Consider the following 17,408-nt stretch of genomic DNA (forward strand, 5'->3'; position numbering starts at 1 on the left):
ATGGTAAAGGAAAAAAACAGTGAACATGAAAGGAAAGAGTGAATCAAAGGAACAAGTTTCAGTGTTTATCTCTTTCTTGCCCTTCATACACCCAGATATTAGTTTTCCCTTTATATTTAAGGACAGGCCAGTGTAATAAAATGAGTCCATTACTGGAGGCCAGAAGACCTGGGTTCCAATCCCAGATCTGCTATTAACCTGCTGGAAGATCTTGGGCAAGTCTCTTCCTTTGTCTGGATCTAAATCTCCCCACTTGTAAAATGAAGGGCCCAGATTACATGACATTGAACGATCTCTGTTGTGTCCTGAATGTCTCAGATTGATAGATATGCACAGAATGTTTTACCAACCTGAAGTTTAAAAGAAAAGTCCGACTACCATTTGGAAGCTGGTTGTGCATCACACACAGCACGTGGATTTAGTGCTAAAGCATTAAGTGGAAACAAACAATTATAATTGTTTTAATTACCTGAGTAGCTAGTAATTTTGACAGGACTTGGGAGCACTGCCTTGAGAATTCATTATTACACTGTCACTTTTGAACAGCTTTTCCAATGTAGGCATGGTAAATTCAATGTCCCAGTAGTGGGGGCAAGATTGCTATTAGGGTGGTAATCTTGTTTTGTTTTGTTTTTTTCTTTTTTCTTTCCTTAGTATGAAGAGCAATTCTGAGCAAGGATAGTCTCTTAGACACATTCCAGCAAAGTGTATGAATCAGATGGAACATGTCCAGATCATTGCCAAATCAACCTAAGGCCTCAGGCAGTAATACATCATTCTCTTAGAGCTTGAAAAGGGTGTCTGCTAGGAAGTATCATCTATCAGGGCCTAGACGAGCTCTCTGACTCCCGAGTTCCCTTCTGAACTTAGTTTAATCAGTATCAACATGGCTGCAGGTAAAGAGAGTGGTATACAGGTATAACTGAATCACTTTGCTGTACAGCAGAAATTAACACAACATTGTAAATCAACTCTACTTCAATAGAAAAAAAAGAGGCGAGTGGTCAGTCAGCTGCTCAGGTTGATCCTTCAGGACCCCCCTAGGACAGCCACGTGGGCCGGAAATCTTTCTGAGCTGTTAATCTTAAGCAACTTTAAGCCTTCCATCAATCACACAGGCAGTACTTTGAACTGCTTTATGTTTTCAGAAATAAAATAAAAACCAGTTGTAATTTGGTGTGAATTTCACACGTGCACAAGAAACTACAAGGCTTGTTCTCTCTGCTTACCACCACCAGGAAGTCTTAAGTACCCATTTAAACTGTTCTTCCCTCCAGGGTTTATTGCTGAGTCCTCTGGGCTCTGGGGGAAGGGCCTCCCTTGACTTCCTACTTATTCTTTGTTCTTTGATGTGTCTAACTGCACCTTGCTCTCTACCAGATGCTGAAAGACTTGACTGCCTGCAGAGAGGGCTCCATTTTAGGATGAACTGCAGCTACCTGGTAATTAGCCTCTCACCACTCCCAGCAGTTCTCTTTTTACCAGGAGTTGAACCCCCAGGAGGGTTATAGCTTGGCCAGTAATTTCTTCTGCCCTGCCCCAAAGGAGCTCTGTTTCCTAGTTCCCTGGGTGGTTTACACAGTGTAAATTTTGAAAGTATGTTCAACTTCATTTTTAGAAAACTGGTTGCATCTGACTATATTGGTAGATAAATAAGATATGTGTTGGATTTTTGCTGTTGTTTGTTGCAATGTCAGGATATTTGCATTAAAAATTTTTTAAAAATTTATTTATTTTTGGCTGCGTTGGGTCTTCATTGCTGCGCGTGGGCTTTCTCTAGTTGCAGTGAGTGGGGGCTGTTCTTCATTGCAGTGCACGGGCTTCTCATTGCAGTGGCTTCTCTTGTTGTGGAGCACGGGCTCTAGGCACACGGGATTCAGCAGTTCTGGCACGCGGGTTCGTAGTTGTGGCACATGGGCTTAGTTGCTCCTCAGCACGTAGGATCTTCCCGGACTAGGGATCGAACCCTTGTCCCCTGCATTGGCAAGCGGAGTCTTAACCCCTCTGCCACCAGGGAAGCCCCAGGATATTTGCATTTTTAATGAAAAGTGAAACAGCCCTTTAAAAGGAGCAGTCCCAGGGTTTAACACTTAAAGGGTTCTGAGGTTTCTGGATGTAGCCTGCAGACAACAGGAATGGAGAAAGACTTACCTTCCTTCGGAAGGGTCCAAACTCTGTAAATGAAGTGTGTGCCTATTGCTGCTTATAAACAGAGAGCTGGATGGAGGTGAGGGAGTGTAGACCAAGATGCAGAACAAGATTTCTGCATCTTGGTCTACACTTTCTACAAGATTTCTGCCCGTCTTGGTGAGGCTCCTGCTCAGTGTCCCTGTATCTCCCTCGTTCCTTTAGCAACACCACGCTGCTTACAATCGAGTTGTTCACACCCTGTTTTCTAATCTCTTCTGCCTCTGACACCCTTCTCTTTTCCTCCTCTTCACCTGGCTAACTCCAACTCTTGCATCCTATCTTGGATTAGGTGTTCCCTCTGTTAAGAATCCATTATGCAGAGACTTCCCTGGTGGTTCAGTGGTTAAGAATCCGCCTGCCAATGCAGGGGACATGGGTTCGAGCCCTGGTCCGGGGAGATCCCACATGCCGTGGAGCAACTAATCCTGTGCACCACAACTACTGAGCCTGCACTCTAGAGCTCACGAGCCACAACTACTGAGCCTGCGTGCCACAACTACTGAAGCCCACACACCTGGAGCCCGTGCTCTGCAACAAGAGAAGCCACAGTGATGAGAAGTCCATGCACCGCATCAAAGAGTAGCCCCTGAGTGGCAACGAAGACCAAATGTAGCCCTCCCCAAAATTAATTAATTAATTAATTTTAAAAAAAGAATCCATTGTGCTATACCCTCATCCACGTTTCTGGGTTAGGTGCCCTTTGGGTATGATATCACATTACCCCCTGCATACAAGCTTAAAAGCACACTTAGCCACGACCACTGTGATCACCTGTTGATGCGTCTGCCTTTCCTGACAGCCTATGTGTTCCTTGGTGGCAATGCCTGGGTCTTGTTCACCTCAGTATCTCTGCAGTTCAGGAAAGTACCTGGCACAGAACAGGCACTCAATATTGTGTGGTGAATTGAAGGGGTGGTAGAAAGTGTCACAAAAGAGGAAAGGCATATACAGGAGGAAAAGGGCAAACGCATCAAAAGTAAGCCTGGAGTTCACGCAGGGGAAAATTACAACAGGAAAACAAAAAGAACTGAAAAAAGAGAATAAAGAATGGAGAGGAAACATGTTAAAAGAGAGGGATTGACTTTTAAAATGTTTATTAGGGAGAAGGTTAAGACTGGTGAGGCAGTTCTCTGTTCCTGGTTTTTTGTGTGGTTGTTACAGTTGAGCCTTACCTATAAAAATACGGGACCAGGGTTAACATGACTGAAAGGCACCTCATTCACTTGGTACTGGAGGAATGATCATCAGACACCGGTTTCTATGAGGGGAAACTGCTAGTCATGTCTCTGATTCTTAATATTCCAGATTTTGAATATTCAAATAAATGCTACCCTTGTCCAAACAGACCCCCTGGAGTGGTCCAAATGCAAATAACTAGGTGACCATACAGCAGAGTTTGTCCAGGACAGTCCTGATTTACACCTGTTGTGACAATATAATAATTACTAGTGCCCTGTCAACTCTCAAAACCGTCCCAACTTGGATGATAAATTATGTAGTTGCCCTCTAAACAGTCAACATTTCTTGAGCTCTTCCTTTGGACCAGATACTGTGTAAAGTACTTGACAAGAATAGTCTCATTAGATGCTCACTATGACCCTTCTTTAAAATGGAGATGCCATTCACATGCCAGAAGATTCATCCTTTTAAAGTGTACAATTCAGTGTTTTTTAGTATATTCATTGTTGAACAACCATCACAACTAATTCCAGAATATTTGCATCCTCCCCAGAAGAAACCCTATACTATTTAATAGTCACTCCCTATTCCCCTCTCCCTGCAGTCTCTGACCACCACCAATCTGTTTTCTGTCTCTATGGATTTGCCTGTTCTGGACATTTCATATAAATAGAATCATATAGTATGTGGCCCTTCTGTGTCTGACAGTCTTATTTTGCAACTGAAGAAGTGAAGGTTCAGGGAGATTAAATAGTCTGCCCAAGATTACCCCTTTAGCAGGTAGACAGGTCAGAACTAGAGCCAGCTGTGTCTGGCTTCAGAGCCCACATTCTTAGCCACCGTGATTAGCTGCCTTCTCCTATGTATTGCAGGTACTCAGCACATTTTGGAACTCCTTTTTGGCCTTCTGTAACTGGGCACATTGCTTCCAAAATGACTCACAAATCTTCATTATTTGAGAGTGGATTTCATGTTTGGCAAGAGTCAAAAATCATAAAGAGCAAGTATGGTAACTAAAGTGGGCTATCAAGTTGGGTCATTGCTATGGACTGAATTATATCCCCCCCACCCAGATTCATATGCTGAACCTCTAACCCCACTCCCCATGTGATTAATCTGACTGTATTTGGAGATAGGACTTTTAGGAAGTAATTAAGGTTGAATGAGGTCATAAGGGTGGGGCCCTAACCTGATAGGACAGATGGCTTTATAAAACAGGAAGAGACAGGTTTCTCTCTCTCTCTCTCTCTCTCTCTCTCTCTCTCTCTCTCTCTCTCTGCTATTTTGTTGTCATCACCGGAGTTTATAGTCATATTTTGGGATTAAAAAATGAGGCATAACCATAAAATCAGGAGAATGGGTGATTATTATCTGTGACTTCAAAAACAATTTCCTGAGGGGAGCATGAGAAATATTTTGAATGTGGGAAATCAGCACTGGAAACAAGAGAAGCATCTATAAGACTCTTTGTATGGCACTATGCTTTTAAATTTTATAATGTGTATTGTGTTTCTCTGGAAAATATAACAAATATAAGGAAAAATTAAAATGTCCTATCATGCTACTGTTAATAATACGCTGTTGTTCCAGCTTATCCTTTTCTGAAACCTTAATTCTGTAGCCTACATTGTTTTGAAGTACACAGTCATTATGTGGATGCATTAGAATCTCTGTTATCTAATGTGATCAAAGGTGATTGTTGATCAGTTAATTGATAAAATTTGCCAAAGCAGAAAATCATATAAATATGTACATTTACACACAAACACCTTAAACTTCTTACTTCGACATAAAACGTATACATTTATATTCATATGCCAAGCTTTTGATGCAGGGTCAAGGGCTTTTTGAGTAAGGACTTCTGACAGGTGTTTCCATTTTTCTTCTCTGACTCATACCCATAATGCATTATCTATGATTTCCAGTATTTGTTCATTTAATGTGGAAAAATTTGAGTACAGAATCCTTCCAGATTTTATCCCCCAATATTTTACTGCTGTCCTACCCAAAACTAATTGGACAGCATATTTTGGGGGATTCCCCCCTTATTAATTTTTTTTAATTTAGTTTTCATAGAAACTACTCTTGTTATTAGTGATCATGATTCTTGTGATACACATACAATATAATTAAATTGTATAATTACAATAATAAGTAGAATTGTCAAAATATGTTCAAGAAAATAATTATTATCAAGCCTGAGACTCAGTCGATGGATGTAGAAGTGCAAAGTCATATTAGCTTACTAGCCATGAGCTTTCATCATGACTTAGGCATCTGTCAATGTTTTAAAGGGGGAATGGAAAGCATTCTCTGTGCGTTGTTGAGTTAAAGTTTATTAAGAGAGTTTCTACCGTCCCTGCTCATTTAAAAAAAGAATCCAGACATGTACAAACTAAAAAGGTAAGGTTCCCTTTAATCTAAACCCCTCTCCAGGAATAATGCTGTTAACAGTTTGGTATGTATTCTTCCAGACTCTTCTCTCTATGTATCTATAAATATATGTGTGTATTACTTATGTCTTGTGATGTGCCAGGCATAGTACTAAGGCCTTGATGTGAATTATCTTGATTAATCCACACAACGACTCTGTAACATAATACTATTATCATCTCCCATTTTACAGATGAGTAAACCGAGGCTCAGAACGGTTCAGTAATTTGCCCTAGGTCACATAGTAACTAATTTCTTCCTCTTGAGAGGACTGTCCTGCTAATGCACATGAATCAAGTTAAATGTTTGGATCCATTCATCTATTTATTCAGTAAACATTTATGGAATGTCCACTCTTTTCCAATCACTGTATATAATGCCAGGTACTCAGACACATGGTTTCTGTCTTCAGGTACCTGGAAAAGGGAGATCAATCTGTGAGCTAAAACATTTGCCCCAATTCATCCAGTTAGTAAGTGGGTAGAGCAGGATTACAATACAGGCTTGTTTTAATAAACTGTTATATGACAGCTCTATGTGCATAGAAGATTTGGTGGGCTGTTTTTTGGAAACAGTCACCTTGAATATTTATTGTTTCCATGAGAAGATGAGTATGGAGCCCCAAGAAATCAGTGTCCAATGGTTAAGACCGAGTGTGTAAGCTGAAGATTATAAATACAAGTTCTGAAAAGTTTTAAATTATATGTGTGTGTGTGACTTTTTTAAAGGCAAACACTGCTCTACTGTAATCCAAGGGAGATGAATATAAGACAGGGTTCAGGATTGGAGTTCCAATTCCTTGAGTGGGAGGACCGGTGATAAATAATTTAGATCCACTAAGGAGCTTGATTAGAATGTTGAAAAGTGTCAGCTTAAACAAGAACAAGCAATGGAAAAGAGAATCAGAAGTCCAGAAAAGAGAATAGGGAAGTTGTATATAGAGATACTATGAGAAAAATAATCATAACATAAAAGTTGAGGAATTGGTTGAAAAAAATTAAAGGCTGCATGTTAAGACAGAACCAAGACCTTACCTACTGTGCAACACATTCCACTAGGCTGGCCAATTTCAACGTACACTACGGAGGGTTGAAGGGAAATGCCTCTCCCGGAGATGTGGGTAGAGAGCTTGAGCCACATGAGCTCCTGACCTCCTAATGCACAAATGCCAAAGGCTTTTAGAGCCAGTTGGCAAGATGTACAGGGGTGGACGAATCAGGGGATTATTCTTATAAACATGGTATGGGATCTTACAGAAGGGAGCAAAAAGGCAGCCTGGATTGGAAACCTTACAGGAATGGCTATATATTCTTTGTGACTGCAGAAACATTTAAATATACGAACACATGGAATGTGGCAGCATTGATGGCGATGATTAAGCACCCCAATGGTAAAAAAAAAAATAAAGAAAAAGAAAAAATGAGGAGGAAAAAGGAAAATCTTGAGTTTCTTAAATTGTTTGCAAAGAAACTGGAGTCTATGACGGAATTTGGTCCTCATGACTGAAATGTTTCTTTGGTGTTGGAAAAAGTATTGCTGTCATCTCTCTCTCTCTTTAGAATTTTTTTTTAATTCATAATAAAAATCCCGTAACAGCTCCTTGTCTGGAGGACTTTGAAAATAGGAGCGATTTCATCTGTCTGGAATGGTCTGTGTCAGGACTTGCCCTAGGCAAGGTTGCCACATAGGCAGAAGCGCCCCCTCCCTCCTCCCTCCCAGACACCCCCTCCCCCACTGCCCCCTAATGCCCTTCAAGCCCACGAACCCTACCATGGTCTGACCCCTTTTTCCTGGATCACAGCTCCAATGTGACCTCCCACATAAAATCAAACCCCCTTTCCCTCAGCTCTCTCTCCAGGCGCTAAGGATGCAGTAGCTTTCACCCTCTGCATCCTATTTGCATTTAAAAATAGGACCCTGGTTAACCCTCATGAATCTCAGTTGGTGGAGCTTTGGACTACAAAACTAAGTGGAGAGAAGTCCAAGGGAGAGGGGAGCATTTGGGGTCGTTGGGGGAAGGGGATGGGGGAGGTCGCCTTCCTGGAAGCTATTAAATCCCAGATGTGGGTTCTGTTCCGTGTGGGACTGCCTTGAGGGAGAGGGTGGGGTGTGGGAGGAGGGCGGCTGGACTCTCTGACCTCTCAAGGTTGGCATTAATTCTATGCGTCGGTGATTTCCAACTACATTTCCCTGCACCCAGCTTCCTTTGCAGCACCAGAGGCACCGTGTGACTTGGCTTTAACTTGGGGTTTTCAGCAGCGTGTCTTTGTGCCTATCAGCCAGGGCCCAATTTTCCCATCACCATCCTCCCTGCAACTGCAACCCTCGGCTTCAGCAATGCTGGCTGAAGATCAGCTGCAGCCCCACTCAGCTCATAGAGATTTTCACAGAGAGCTCTTTACAGCTCCTATTCTCAGAGAAGCCTGAGAAAGGGACTGTTTTGTGCTCCCAGTGTATGCGGGCTTTATGAAAAAAAAATATGTGTGGCCTTATGTGAAAGGAGTATGCTAGATGCAGTTATGGTGGGAAAAGCTGTAGAATGAAATCTCCTCACAGAGCTCGGAGGAGGAAGTTGGTCAATTTCATGTTGGATCAACCAACATTCAAGACCCCTAGTATGTGCCAGGCTCTGAGTTAGACCTGGTGAGTAACAAGACAATTAAAGCAAGGCCCCTGCTATGAAGGAATTCAGTCTAATGGGGAAGATAGACAGCCCGTGTGGGAAGTGCCGTGTCTGAGGTAAGCAAGAGTGTTTGGGAGCGCGGAGGTTGCCCTTGGCTCCAAAGCTCTCCCGGGGAGTGGCATCTGAGCTGAGTAGGAGGAAGCCAAAGCAAAGAAAGGTGGGAAGGGCGTTCTGTGTAGAAGGAATGACATGAGCAGAGGCATGGAGACATGAATTTACTTGACGTGTGGGGAAACATGAGCAGGCTGCGATTATTAGAAAGGAAGGGGGAAGGGAAAGAGATGAGGCTGGAGGGGCAGGCAGGGCCACATGAGGGAAAGGGCCCAGCCTTCCTGCTAAGGAGTAGAGACTTTATCCTGAAGGGAGCCACTGAAGGGTTTTAAGCAGGTCAGATTTGCATCTTGATTAAACTATCTGTCAATTTGGGGAAAATCTTTCAAATTGCCTGTGGGATGAATTGATGAAAGAATTCCACTGAAAGGGTAGATTTGCAGATCTAGCCACACGTAGTGAAGTGCAAGGCTGTCTTTTTCCAAGAGGGTTTGTCATTAATCTGAGGCTTTTTAAGAGGTACCGCTAAAACAATCTACAGATAGATGCATGTATTTATGTGTAAAACTCAACAAAATTTGGGAGGATACAGGGCCTGAAAACAGTGCTTAAAGGAAACGGAAGAGAGTCTAGTTGCTTCTACCCTTTACTCCACACTGCAGCAACAATATCAGCTTAGGATCGCAAACTATGCTATGGTCTCTTTGTTTTGTTTAGCAAAAGTCATCCGGGAAGGCGCTGTTTAACCTGAGTTGCAGCCATCTAAATCTTGCTGAAAAGGAATATTTTGGATTAGAATTCTGTAGCCATTCTGGAAATAATGTAAGTTGGTTTCATTATAGGGTTCTTTGTGTCTAGAATTGCTTCTAAATGCAGCTTGCAGCTAGATATGCAGGGCTCAAACCCCCAACTGCAAAAGGAAAAACCATTTAAACCCTTGCAAAATGAGTGGATTTAATAACTATTTCCCCTCCTTGTCTATTAAAAGTCACCTCAGTTTGCCAAGCACAAACTCTTTCACCCTCTGCTCCTCTTTTGCCACTGTGTGAAGAGGTCTCTGTGCTTTATTCTGACTTTCCAGAGGCTGGACCTCAACCTCCAAACTGAAGACTCCTAACCTCACCAGTAGTATTCGGGAACGCTCCTTGCCCCTCTCTCACATCCTAACATTCCCGGTGTTCTGCCCTCTGTGTCCTGCCTTGGCGGATCTGTTATCTGGCTCCTTCCCAGAAAGGCTCATTATGACTATTAAGCTGGCATTTGGGGGCTGTAGGATTCAAATGTGGAGCCAAGTGCCTTCATTCGTCTTTGTGGCAACTAATCAGCCTTGTATATGACACCTCTGTCATTCTCCTGAGGCAGGGGAGCACTGACTCAAATGTCAACAGCAAAGAGTTTATAGATCAACAATGTGCACTGTCATTGGGAAAATAGAAGGGGACGGATTGAGTGTGGTGGAAGCACAGCATTTCTTTGACGTTGCTGTTTCTTACTATCTTTAGAAGTCTAAAGAGTCTTGATATTTGTTTGTTTCATGTTGATTTTAATCTGTTACCAAAAAAACCCAAAGAAACAAAAAGCTATACTCAGTGCCATGTTCTACCAATTCTTTCATTAATGTTATTACAGGTCTGGTTGGAACTTCTGAAGTCCATTACAAAGCAAGTAAAAAGTAAGTATGGAAAATCACTTAAGGAATAGAATTCCCAGTTACAACTTGAAAACATTTCAACAATACCACACTGTTCCTCGCCTTAATATAAGCGGAGAAAAGGGCTTTGATGTATTATTTTAATCCTTCATCCATCCAGTAAATTTAACAATTAAAAAAAATCATTTTAACTTTGCCTGAGATGAGGAAAATCAGGCTGCTGGATCTTTGAGTAAATTTCGAGAACCCTGGTAATGACAGCACTCTGTGAATTGGCTCTAGGAATACATCTCTGACTCTAGACCTGCAAATCTTCGAGCATCCTTGATGTCAAGCAGCAATGCCATGCACCTTCTTCCAGGAGGTGTTTCAGTTTAATCCCGTCACAGACATTGTCCATCCATTTCAGGTCATATTTGAGTGCCTACTATGCATGAAATATTCCCCCAAACCCTATATGTCACAATCCAGTGCGGTGGTTCTCAAATTTCAGTGTGTATTAGGATCATGGGCCGGGAGGAGGGGGCCGTTCTTGTTAAAATGCATATTCCTGGGCCTTATCCCCGAGTTGGGGGCCAGCAACCTGCATTTTAAAAAAATTCCATAGGTGCTTCCGCTGCAGGTGGATTTCAGTCCACACTTTGGGAAAGGCTGTTTCGTGTCACTTCCCCCTCCTGCTCTCTTCGTGTTGGTGTCTCCCACAATTCTGTCTTTTCCCACCACGTATTGATAATCTGTCACATGATCCCAACAGCTTCCCAACTGACTCCCCCCAGTCCATCATGTACACTACTCCCAAAGGGAACTATTGCAAATACAAACCTGACCACATCAGTCTCCTGCTTAAAATGCTTCCATGACTTCCTATTGTCCTTAGAATAAAGTCCGAACTCTTTTTTTTTTTTTTTTTTTTTTTGTGGCACGCGGGCCTCTCACTGTTGTGGTCTCTCCCGTTGCGGAGCACAGGCTCCGGACGCGCAGGCTCAGTGGCCACGGCTCACGGGCCCAGCCGCTCCGTGGCATGTGGGATCTTCCCGGACCGGGGCACGAACCCGTGTCCCCTGCATCGGCAGGTGGACTCTCAACCATTGCGCCACCAGGGAAGCCCAGTCCAAACTCTTTAACATGATCCTCAAAGCACCGGACTCTGCCTGCCTTTTGAGCCTTTACCTCTGCCTCTGACCACTTCATACTCCTACCTCTCCTAATGTGAACAAAACTAACCTCAGGTGTAGGCTTCTCAGATAAAATAGAAGTTGCCCAACTAAATTAGAATTTCAGATCAACAGAGACTAATTTCTTTGTATAAGTATGTCCCAGGCAATCATTGTATATCTGAAATTCAAATTTAACTGGGAGTCCTATATTTTTATCTGCTAAATCTGGCAGCCCTACTCAGATGTCAGCTCTTCCAGGAAGCCTTCCTTGACCTCCTCCAAACTCTTTTCTCCCTCTTGTGCTTACCCAGTACTCGGGGCTTATAACACTTTGTGGTTCTGTGATTGTCTGTCTAGGTGTCTGCCTCTTCTACCAACCTTTGAGTCCTTAACTGTATTTTTATTTCCAGGAGCCTCTAGTACAATGCTTAGCATACAATAGGCACTCAACAAATATTTACTGAATGAATGGTGCTAATGCTGCATGTGTGTATTTGCTTTTGATACAGAGAGTTTCTTATTTTCAAATGCAAGTAGGAGTGAAGGCAAGTAGATATGTTTTCTTCATGTAGATTTTAAGATACACAGAGACCTCAGTCCCTACTACTTCTAGTTCCCTTTATGAATCCTTGAGCCAGCTGATATTCACCTGCCTCTATAGCTGGGCCCTTCCCTCAGCCAGGAATGCAGAATCCCAAGTAGCAAGTGGTATGTTTTTCTAAATGGAACACTTCTTAAGAGAGAACACAGTAGGCCCCAAACGAGGCACATCTTTACAAAAAGAAACTCAAAGAAAGAGAAGGGAGGAAGAGGGGCAGGAGAACTTTCCCAACTGTTATCCACATAGAGGCACAATTCAAAAATAGCAACATCTCGCAAATGTGAAAAATTGAAATTTAAATGAAAAGTCTGTGCGAGAGAGTGATGGGGAGAGGAGGGAAGAGGAGAGGGGAGTGCGTGTGTGTGTGTGTGTGTGTGTGAGAGAGAGAGAGAGAGAGAGAGAGAGAAGACCTGTAATTGTTGTGATGGACATTTAAATAAAACTTATGGAGATATTGTGTTTTAAGATCCTAAGGAGGTTGTTTTCAAATTTATGGTGAAATTTTTCCCAGTGGACCCTGGACATCTGCGAGAAGAGCTTACAAGGTATAGTACTTGCATGATGCATGATGTTACTTAATCATTATCCTCCATTTATCAGGGAATGGGCTTCTAGCCTTCTTTGGAAGGCTTGGCTCTCAGTCACTCTCTGGGAGATGGTAAGAAGTTGGTGACAAGGAGGACCTGGCTGGTCCCCAGTGTTAATCTTCCAAAGGATAGGGACTTCAGGGAGAAGGAAGGGTGGTGTTCTAAAAGTGGTAACCAGCCTGGGTGCCCACTTGGGGGTTAAGCCATTAACTGCTACAACAGTTAGAGTGTTTGCCTTCATTGCATCTGTGTTCTAATCAGAGGGCAGCTTGACAACTAAGTTCCCTGCATACTGAAAACGGTTGTGTGCACATGTGTGTGTGTGTGTGTTTGTGTATATCCCATAGGTAGAAAGTGATGATGACATACACTTATAAAACCTTTTTGAGAGTAGAAAAGTAAAAAATATAAAAAATAATTTAATAAATTATTTTGCATAATTATACATTATTGATATTTTATTATAATTATTAACAATTACAAATGATTAATAATTTATATAAGTAAAATACTTTTATACCTACAAAAATTAAAAAGCTAAAAAGTAAAAAACATTTTAAAGTATTTTTATATTTATAAAAATGCCCTTTAAAATGACAATATAAACCTACTTCTTCAAAAATACTTTGTCAACATAACACTCCCCCAAACCTTACTCTGCTTTCTAGACTTTAGACTCCAGACTCCTACACATAGAAAGGATGTAAGAGATAATCTAGTCCAGACCTTTTGGGTTACAGATGCAGAAACTGGTCCTGAGAACTAGAGTGACTTGATCCAGGTCACAGCGTGTTGGCAGTTATTCTACCTGAAATATTCCCCATCATGGTTCATGGCCAATTTTTCTTCACCCTTTTTGTAAAGGCGGGGGGTTCTTTTCTGAGGGGTCTTTGTAGAAGTCACTTTTAAAAGGTCAGTCTCTCTCTCTCTCTCCCAACCTTCTCCAAATTTGTGAGTTGTAGGCCCTTTTCCCAGATAACTTGATGTCTTGGTATCTCTATCAGTTTGCCTTTGCTAACTCATTTCAGTCGAGTCTCAAATTGTAACCAATTTTGATGGAGATAAACTTTCTCTGGGAAAAAAAAAGAATGAGAAAATCAATGTGATGATAAATGATTCATCAGCTGTTCAGAGGAAGGATTTGGTATTTGCAGCAGGCAGCTGCCTTCTTAACAGCAAGGAATGTGTCAAATGACAAGAAGGTTACTTTCTTTCTTGCTAGGAGTAAAATGAAATTCACGTCCCCTTTAGCAATTGAGGCTGATTATTCTCATTTACATCTATATTTGAAAGCAGGTAATGGCAAGGGCTAGACTTCCTTTATTTTTTCCCCATTGGTCCATTTGAGAATACTTAACTGTAGTTGATTTTACAAAGATGCCTTGTTTGGGGCCACTACGTGAGTTTCTCAGAGTGGTGTGCAAATATAACTTTTCTAATTGCATCATTTCTAATCCATTAAGAGAGATCACAATTTGAAGGATTATAATGAATGGCTTTGTAAATTGAATAATCACCTACTAATTTACCTGTTTTTTCCCAGTCTGATTTTCACCTATCACGTGCAATTAATTCTGGTTCACCACATTGCCGTCAAGTCTTAATTGGTTTAAAAAAAATCTAGATAGAACTTTACTCAGAAAATTACATCTTATATAGGGAAATGCCCACAGTAGATAGTAAATGTTCTAATATCTAAAATAAAACATTGGAACCAATTTTGAACCAAGAAGGAACATAGTCGGCAGTAGAATCTTAATTATACACATCTTTTCAAAAGTTGATTGCCTCTGATAAGGGCTTAAAAGTGTGGGGCAAATGCCGTCTGTTTTGCAAAGTTCTGGATACCAATGTGTACTTTATGGGTCCCTGCTTATCGGTAGGAAAACGGGTGGTCTGGCTTCATTCTATTCAATACACAGTAATCCCATACCTCCTCTGTGCAAAGGGTTAGGCTGGGCTCTGGTGATACGGAGACGGTGGTCCAGGTGAAGGGGCAGAATCTTGATTTCTGAAGCACAGTCTTTTGGATAGGAGGCAGCCTAGAATTGACAGGCAGACCTGACGTCTTGCCACAGTTTCACTGTCTTGGGGTGATATGACTCTGCCCAAATCGCCTAACCTCTGCCTTTCTGTAATTGGAACATGCGGTGATGATGCCAGCCTTCTAAGTTGTTACGATAGTGAGTAATTGATAGCATTTTGTAAACAGAGCGGTACTGGCCTCCTGAGTAGGCTTATTCTTGCTGAATCTCCCTTTCTCTCTGGCTGGGTATGTGGCTTTGCTACGTGGCAGAAATCACCAGAGGATGGTTGGCCAACTCCCTCAAGTTGGCGGGAGGATTTGGCTGGGGTGGTTCCTAATGGCTGTGAGGCCTGCTGAAGTGCTGGGTCAGCCGAGTTGTGGTCTAGTGCTGGTTAGGGGTAGAAGCAAAGCCTATGCATTACTCACCACCTCGAGAAGGCATCTCCCTGACTGGGGGCACCGTGTCTTTTTTGAAACATCTTGGATCTGGGAGAAGGGAAATGCTTCTTTCTTGTTCCTGTTTCTTCCTCAAGAGATTTCCCCCCACTTCTTTGCAGGTATCTTTTTACTCTTCAAATAAAGAAGGATTTGGCTCTGGGAAGGCTTCCATGCAGTGACAACTGTACAGCATTGATGATATCTCACATCTTACAATGTAAGTAGCAAATGTCGGCTTCGGGGCCTATCAGCCAGCTAGAGAACCAAGCAAAGAGGCTAAAGCACCCTCAACATCCCTATCATCATGTTAGCACTTCTCTGTAGAGGAGAGAAAGCCTGGATGAGATATATAGAAATGGCATGGCCCAGTAGAAAGAGGCTGGTTACTGTAGTCATTGAGATTTGGATTCAAATCCTGTTTGTACGTTCTAACTCTTGTAGCCTTGGATGAAGTCCCCTCATCTGTCTTTGCCTGAGTTCCCTAGTCTTTAAAAGAGTGACAAGAATGCCTTCTCACAGAGCAGTTATGTAGATTAAAAGTAAATGCTGATTTTCTTCTACCTCGGTCTAACCTTGGCCTCCCACTGCCCCGGGCTTGCTCTCCAGGAGCTGGTCTGGACTAATCTGGGCATGGACTTTGCTAGGCAGGCCCCCACTCCCTCTGCTTGCCCCAGGATCCATTTCTGGTACGTGCTTTCTGCGGCACATTGTCACATTTAATGTGATTCCCATGTTGCTCTTTATCATGATTCCAGAGAACAAAGCACAGAGTACAGCAGGTGGAGAGAGACTAAAAGGGAAAAAGGCCCCAGGCGTCTATTAGAGTTCCCCATATCCTAGCAGCCAAGTCGTTGGACTAGGCTGAGTAATGTAGGCAGGGAAAAGAGGCCCGGGGAACAGTGGGGCCTTGCCTGGGAGGGGGTGAAGCTGGGCACGTCAGGCTGCTCCTGTATCCCTGAGGGCAGGATTGAGGCAGTTGGAAATAGTATCTCTTCTTTTAGGGCTGGCTGGACTTCCTCTCTCTTCTAGAGAGGCCGTCCAAGAATAGGATGTTCCTTACAGTTCCTGAAGGATCATAACTTCATTTTTTTGTTTCATAAGTTCATTTTTGACCTCTATCCATTGCCTTCCTGACAGTCCAGAAATGGTAGATTTCTGATTTCACTGGGAACTCCAGAATGAAGGGCTTGGATAGAGACAGTATCTGAATCAATGTTTACCAAGTGACTCATAAGCGAGACAGGATGAGAGCCCAGGATCTCAGGAAGGCAGTGAGAGCAGTAGTTATCAGGGAAGGCTTATGGATGAGATAGCTTTTGCGCTGGTCCTGAAAGTGATGCATAGAAATTGGATATGTAATGATAAGCAGAGAAAACAGAAAAGAAAAAAGGGTGATGGTACAAGAAGAAGTATATAAAGAGGATGCAGCTCAAGTACAACTCGAGCATAGGGTCTGTTTAGGAGAGGTGGCAAAAAACTAAGCATCATTTTGAAGGGCCTTGAATGCCAAGGACACTAACTATATGTCCAGTATTGTTCTTGGGGTGGGGTCGGGAGATGGGGTAAGGCAGGTGGAGAAAACAATATTGGAAGACTTATCCTCCTCCGTTAGCTGCCTGTTTAAGGCAGCAGTCAGAGGACTGGGGGTCCCCAGACAGCCTCTGATGGGGGAGCCCAATTTCATTCTTAATAGTTCAACATTATGGATTTGAGCATTCCCTAGTGGCCATTTCAGGCATAGCACAGAACACTTCAGCTTTTCTAGAGGATATTTTGTTTGTCGATAGAAGCTCTTTCCATAGAAAAAAAGCTAAAGTTTCAAGGAGTCAGCTCTTCACAATCCATCCAGGTCAGATTATTTCACTGGTTGCTAAGACAGCGTGCAGAACACAGCCAGGCTGCTCATTCGTTTGCTCATTTATTTATTCATCTAATGTGTATGTTCTAGGCATTCAAGAACCTACACATTCTGACCTCACCTGCTTCAATCTCTCTTACACACCCCTCTGGCTCTAGCCAGACTCTTCCTCCCAAATACAGTTTGTACAATTCCAAATGAAGCCTCCCTTTTATGAATGCCCTTAGTACAGTAACTCTTCTTTGTCATTCATTCAGCAAATTTTATTAAGTACCTACCACATGCCAGGTACTGGGAACATAGCAGTGAAATAAAAAAATCCTTGCTCTCGTGGAGCTCACATTTTGGCAGTGGAGGACAATCAGACCAAAATAAGGAAATATATAATGTAAGTTTGAAGGTGATAAGTGCACTGGAGAAAATAAAGTATGGAAGGGAGAGAGGGAAATTCGGGGGGTGGGTACTGAATTTTTAAATAAGGTGGTCAGGGTAGGCTTCACTGTGAAGGTGATAGTTAAACAAAACTTGAAAGAGGTAAAAGACCAAGCTAAGCA

At 42.4% G+C, this 17,408-nt stretch overlaps 1 protein-coding gene across 1 annotated transcript in view; it reads left to right on the forward strand.

The window, feature by feature from the left end:
• The first annotated feature begins 886 nt into the window (after window positions 1-886).
• FRMD7 (FERM domain containing 7) overlaps window positions 887-17,408 on the forward strand; it is a 33,236-nt gene continuing 16,714 nt past the window's right edge. The window contains 6 exon segments of the mRNA XM_060086400.1: window positions 887-896; window positions 1,381-1,442; window positions 9,254-9,358; window positions 10,166-10,208; window positions 12,457-12,490; window positions 15,116-15,213. Of these exon segments, the coding sequence (XP_059942383.1) occupies window positions 887-896; window positions 1,381-1,442; window positions 9,254-9,358; window positions 10,166-10,208; window positions 12,457-12,490; window positions 15,116-15,213 (352 nt within the window).

This window comes from Mesoplodon densirostris, chromosome X (assembly GCF_025265405.1).
Source record: "Mesoplodon densirostris isolate mMesDen1 chromosome X, mMesDen1 primary haplotype, whole genome shotgun sequence".
In the NCBI taxonomy this organism is placed as follows: Eukaryota; Metazoa; Chordata; class Mammalia; order Artiodactyla; family Ziphiidae; genus Mesoplodon; species Mesoplodon densirostris.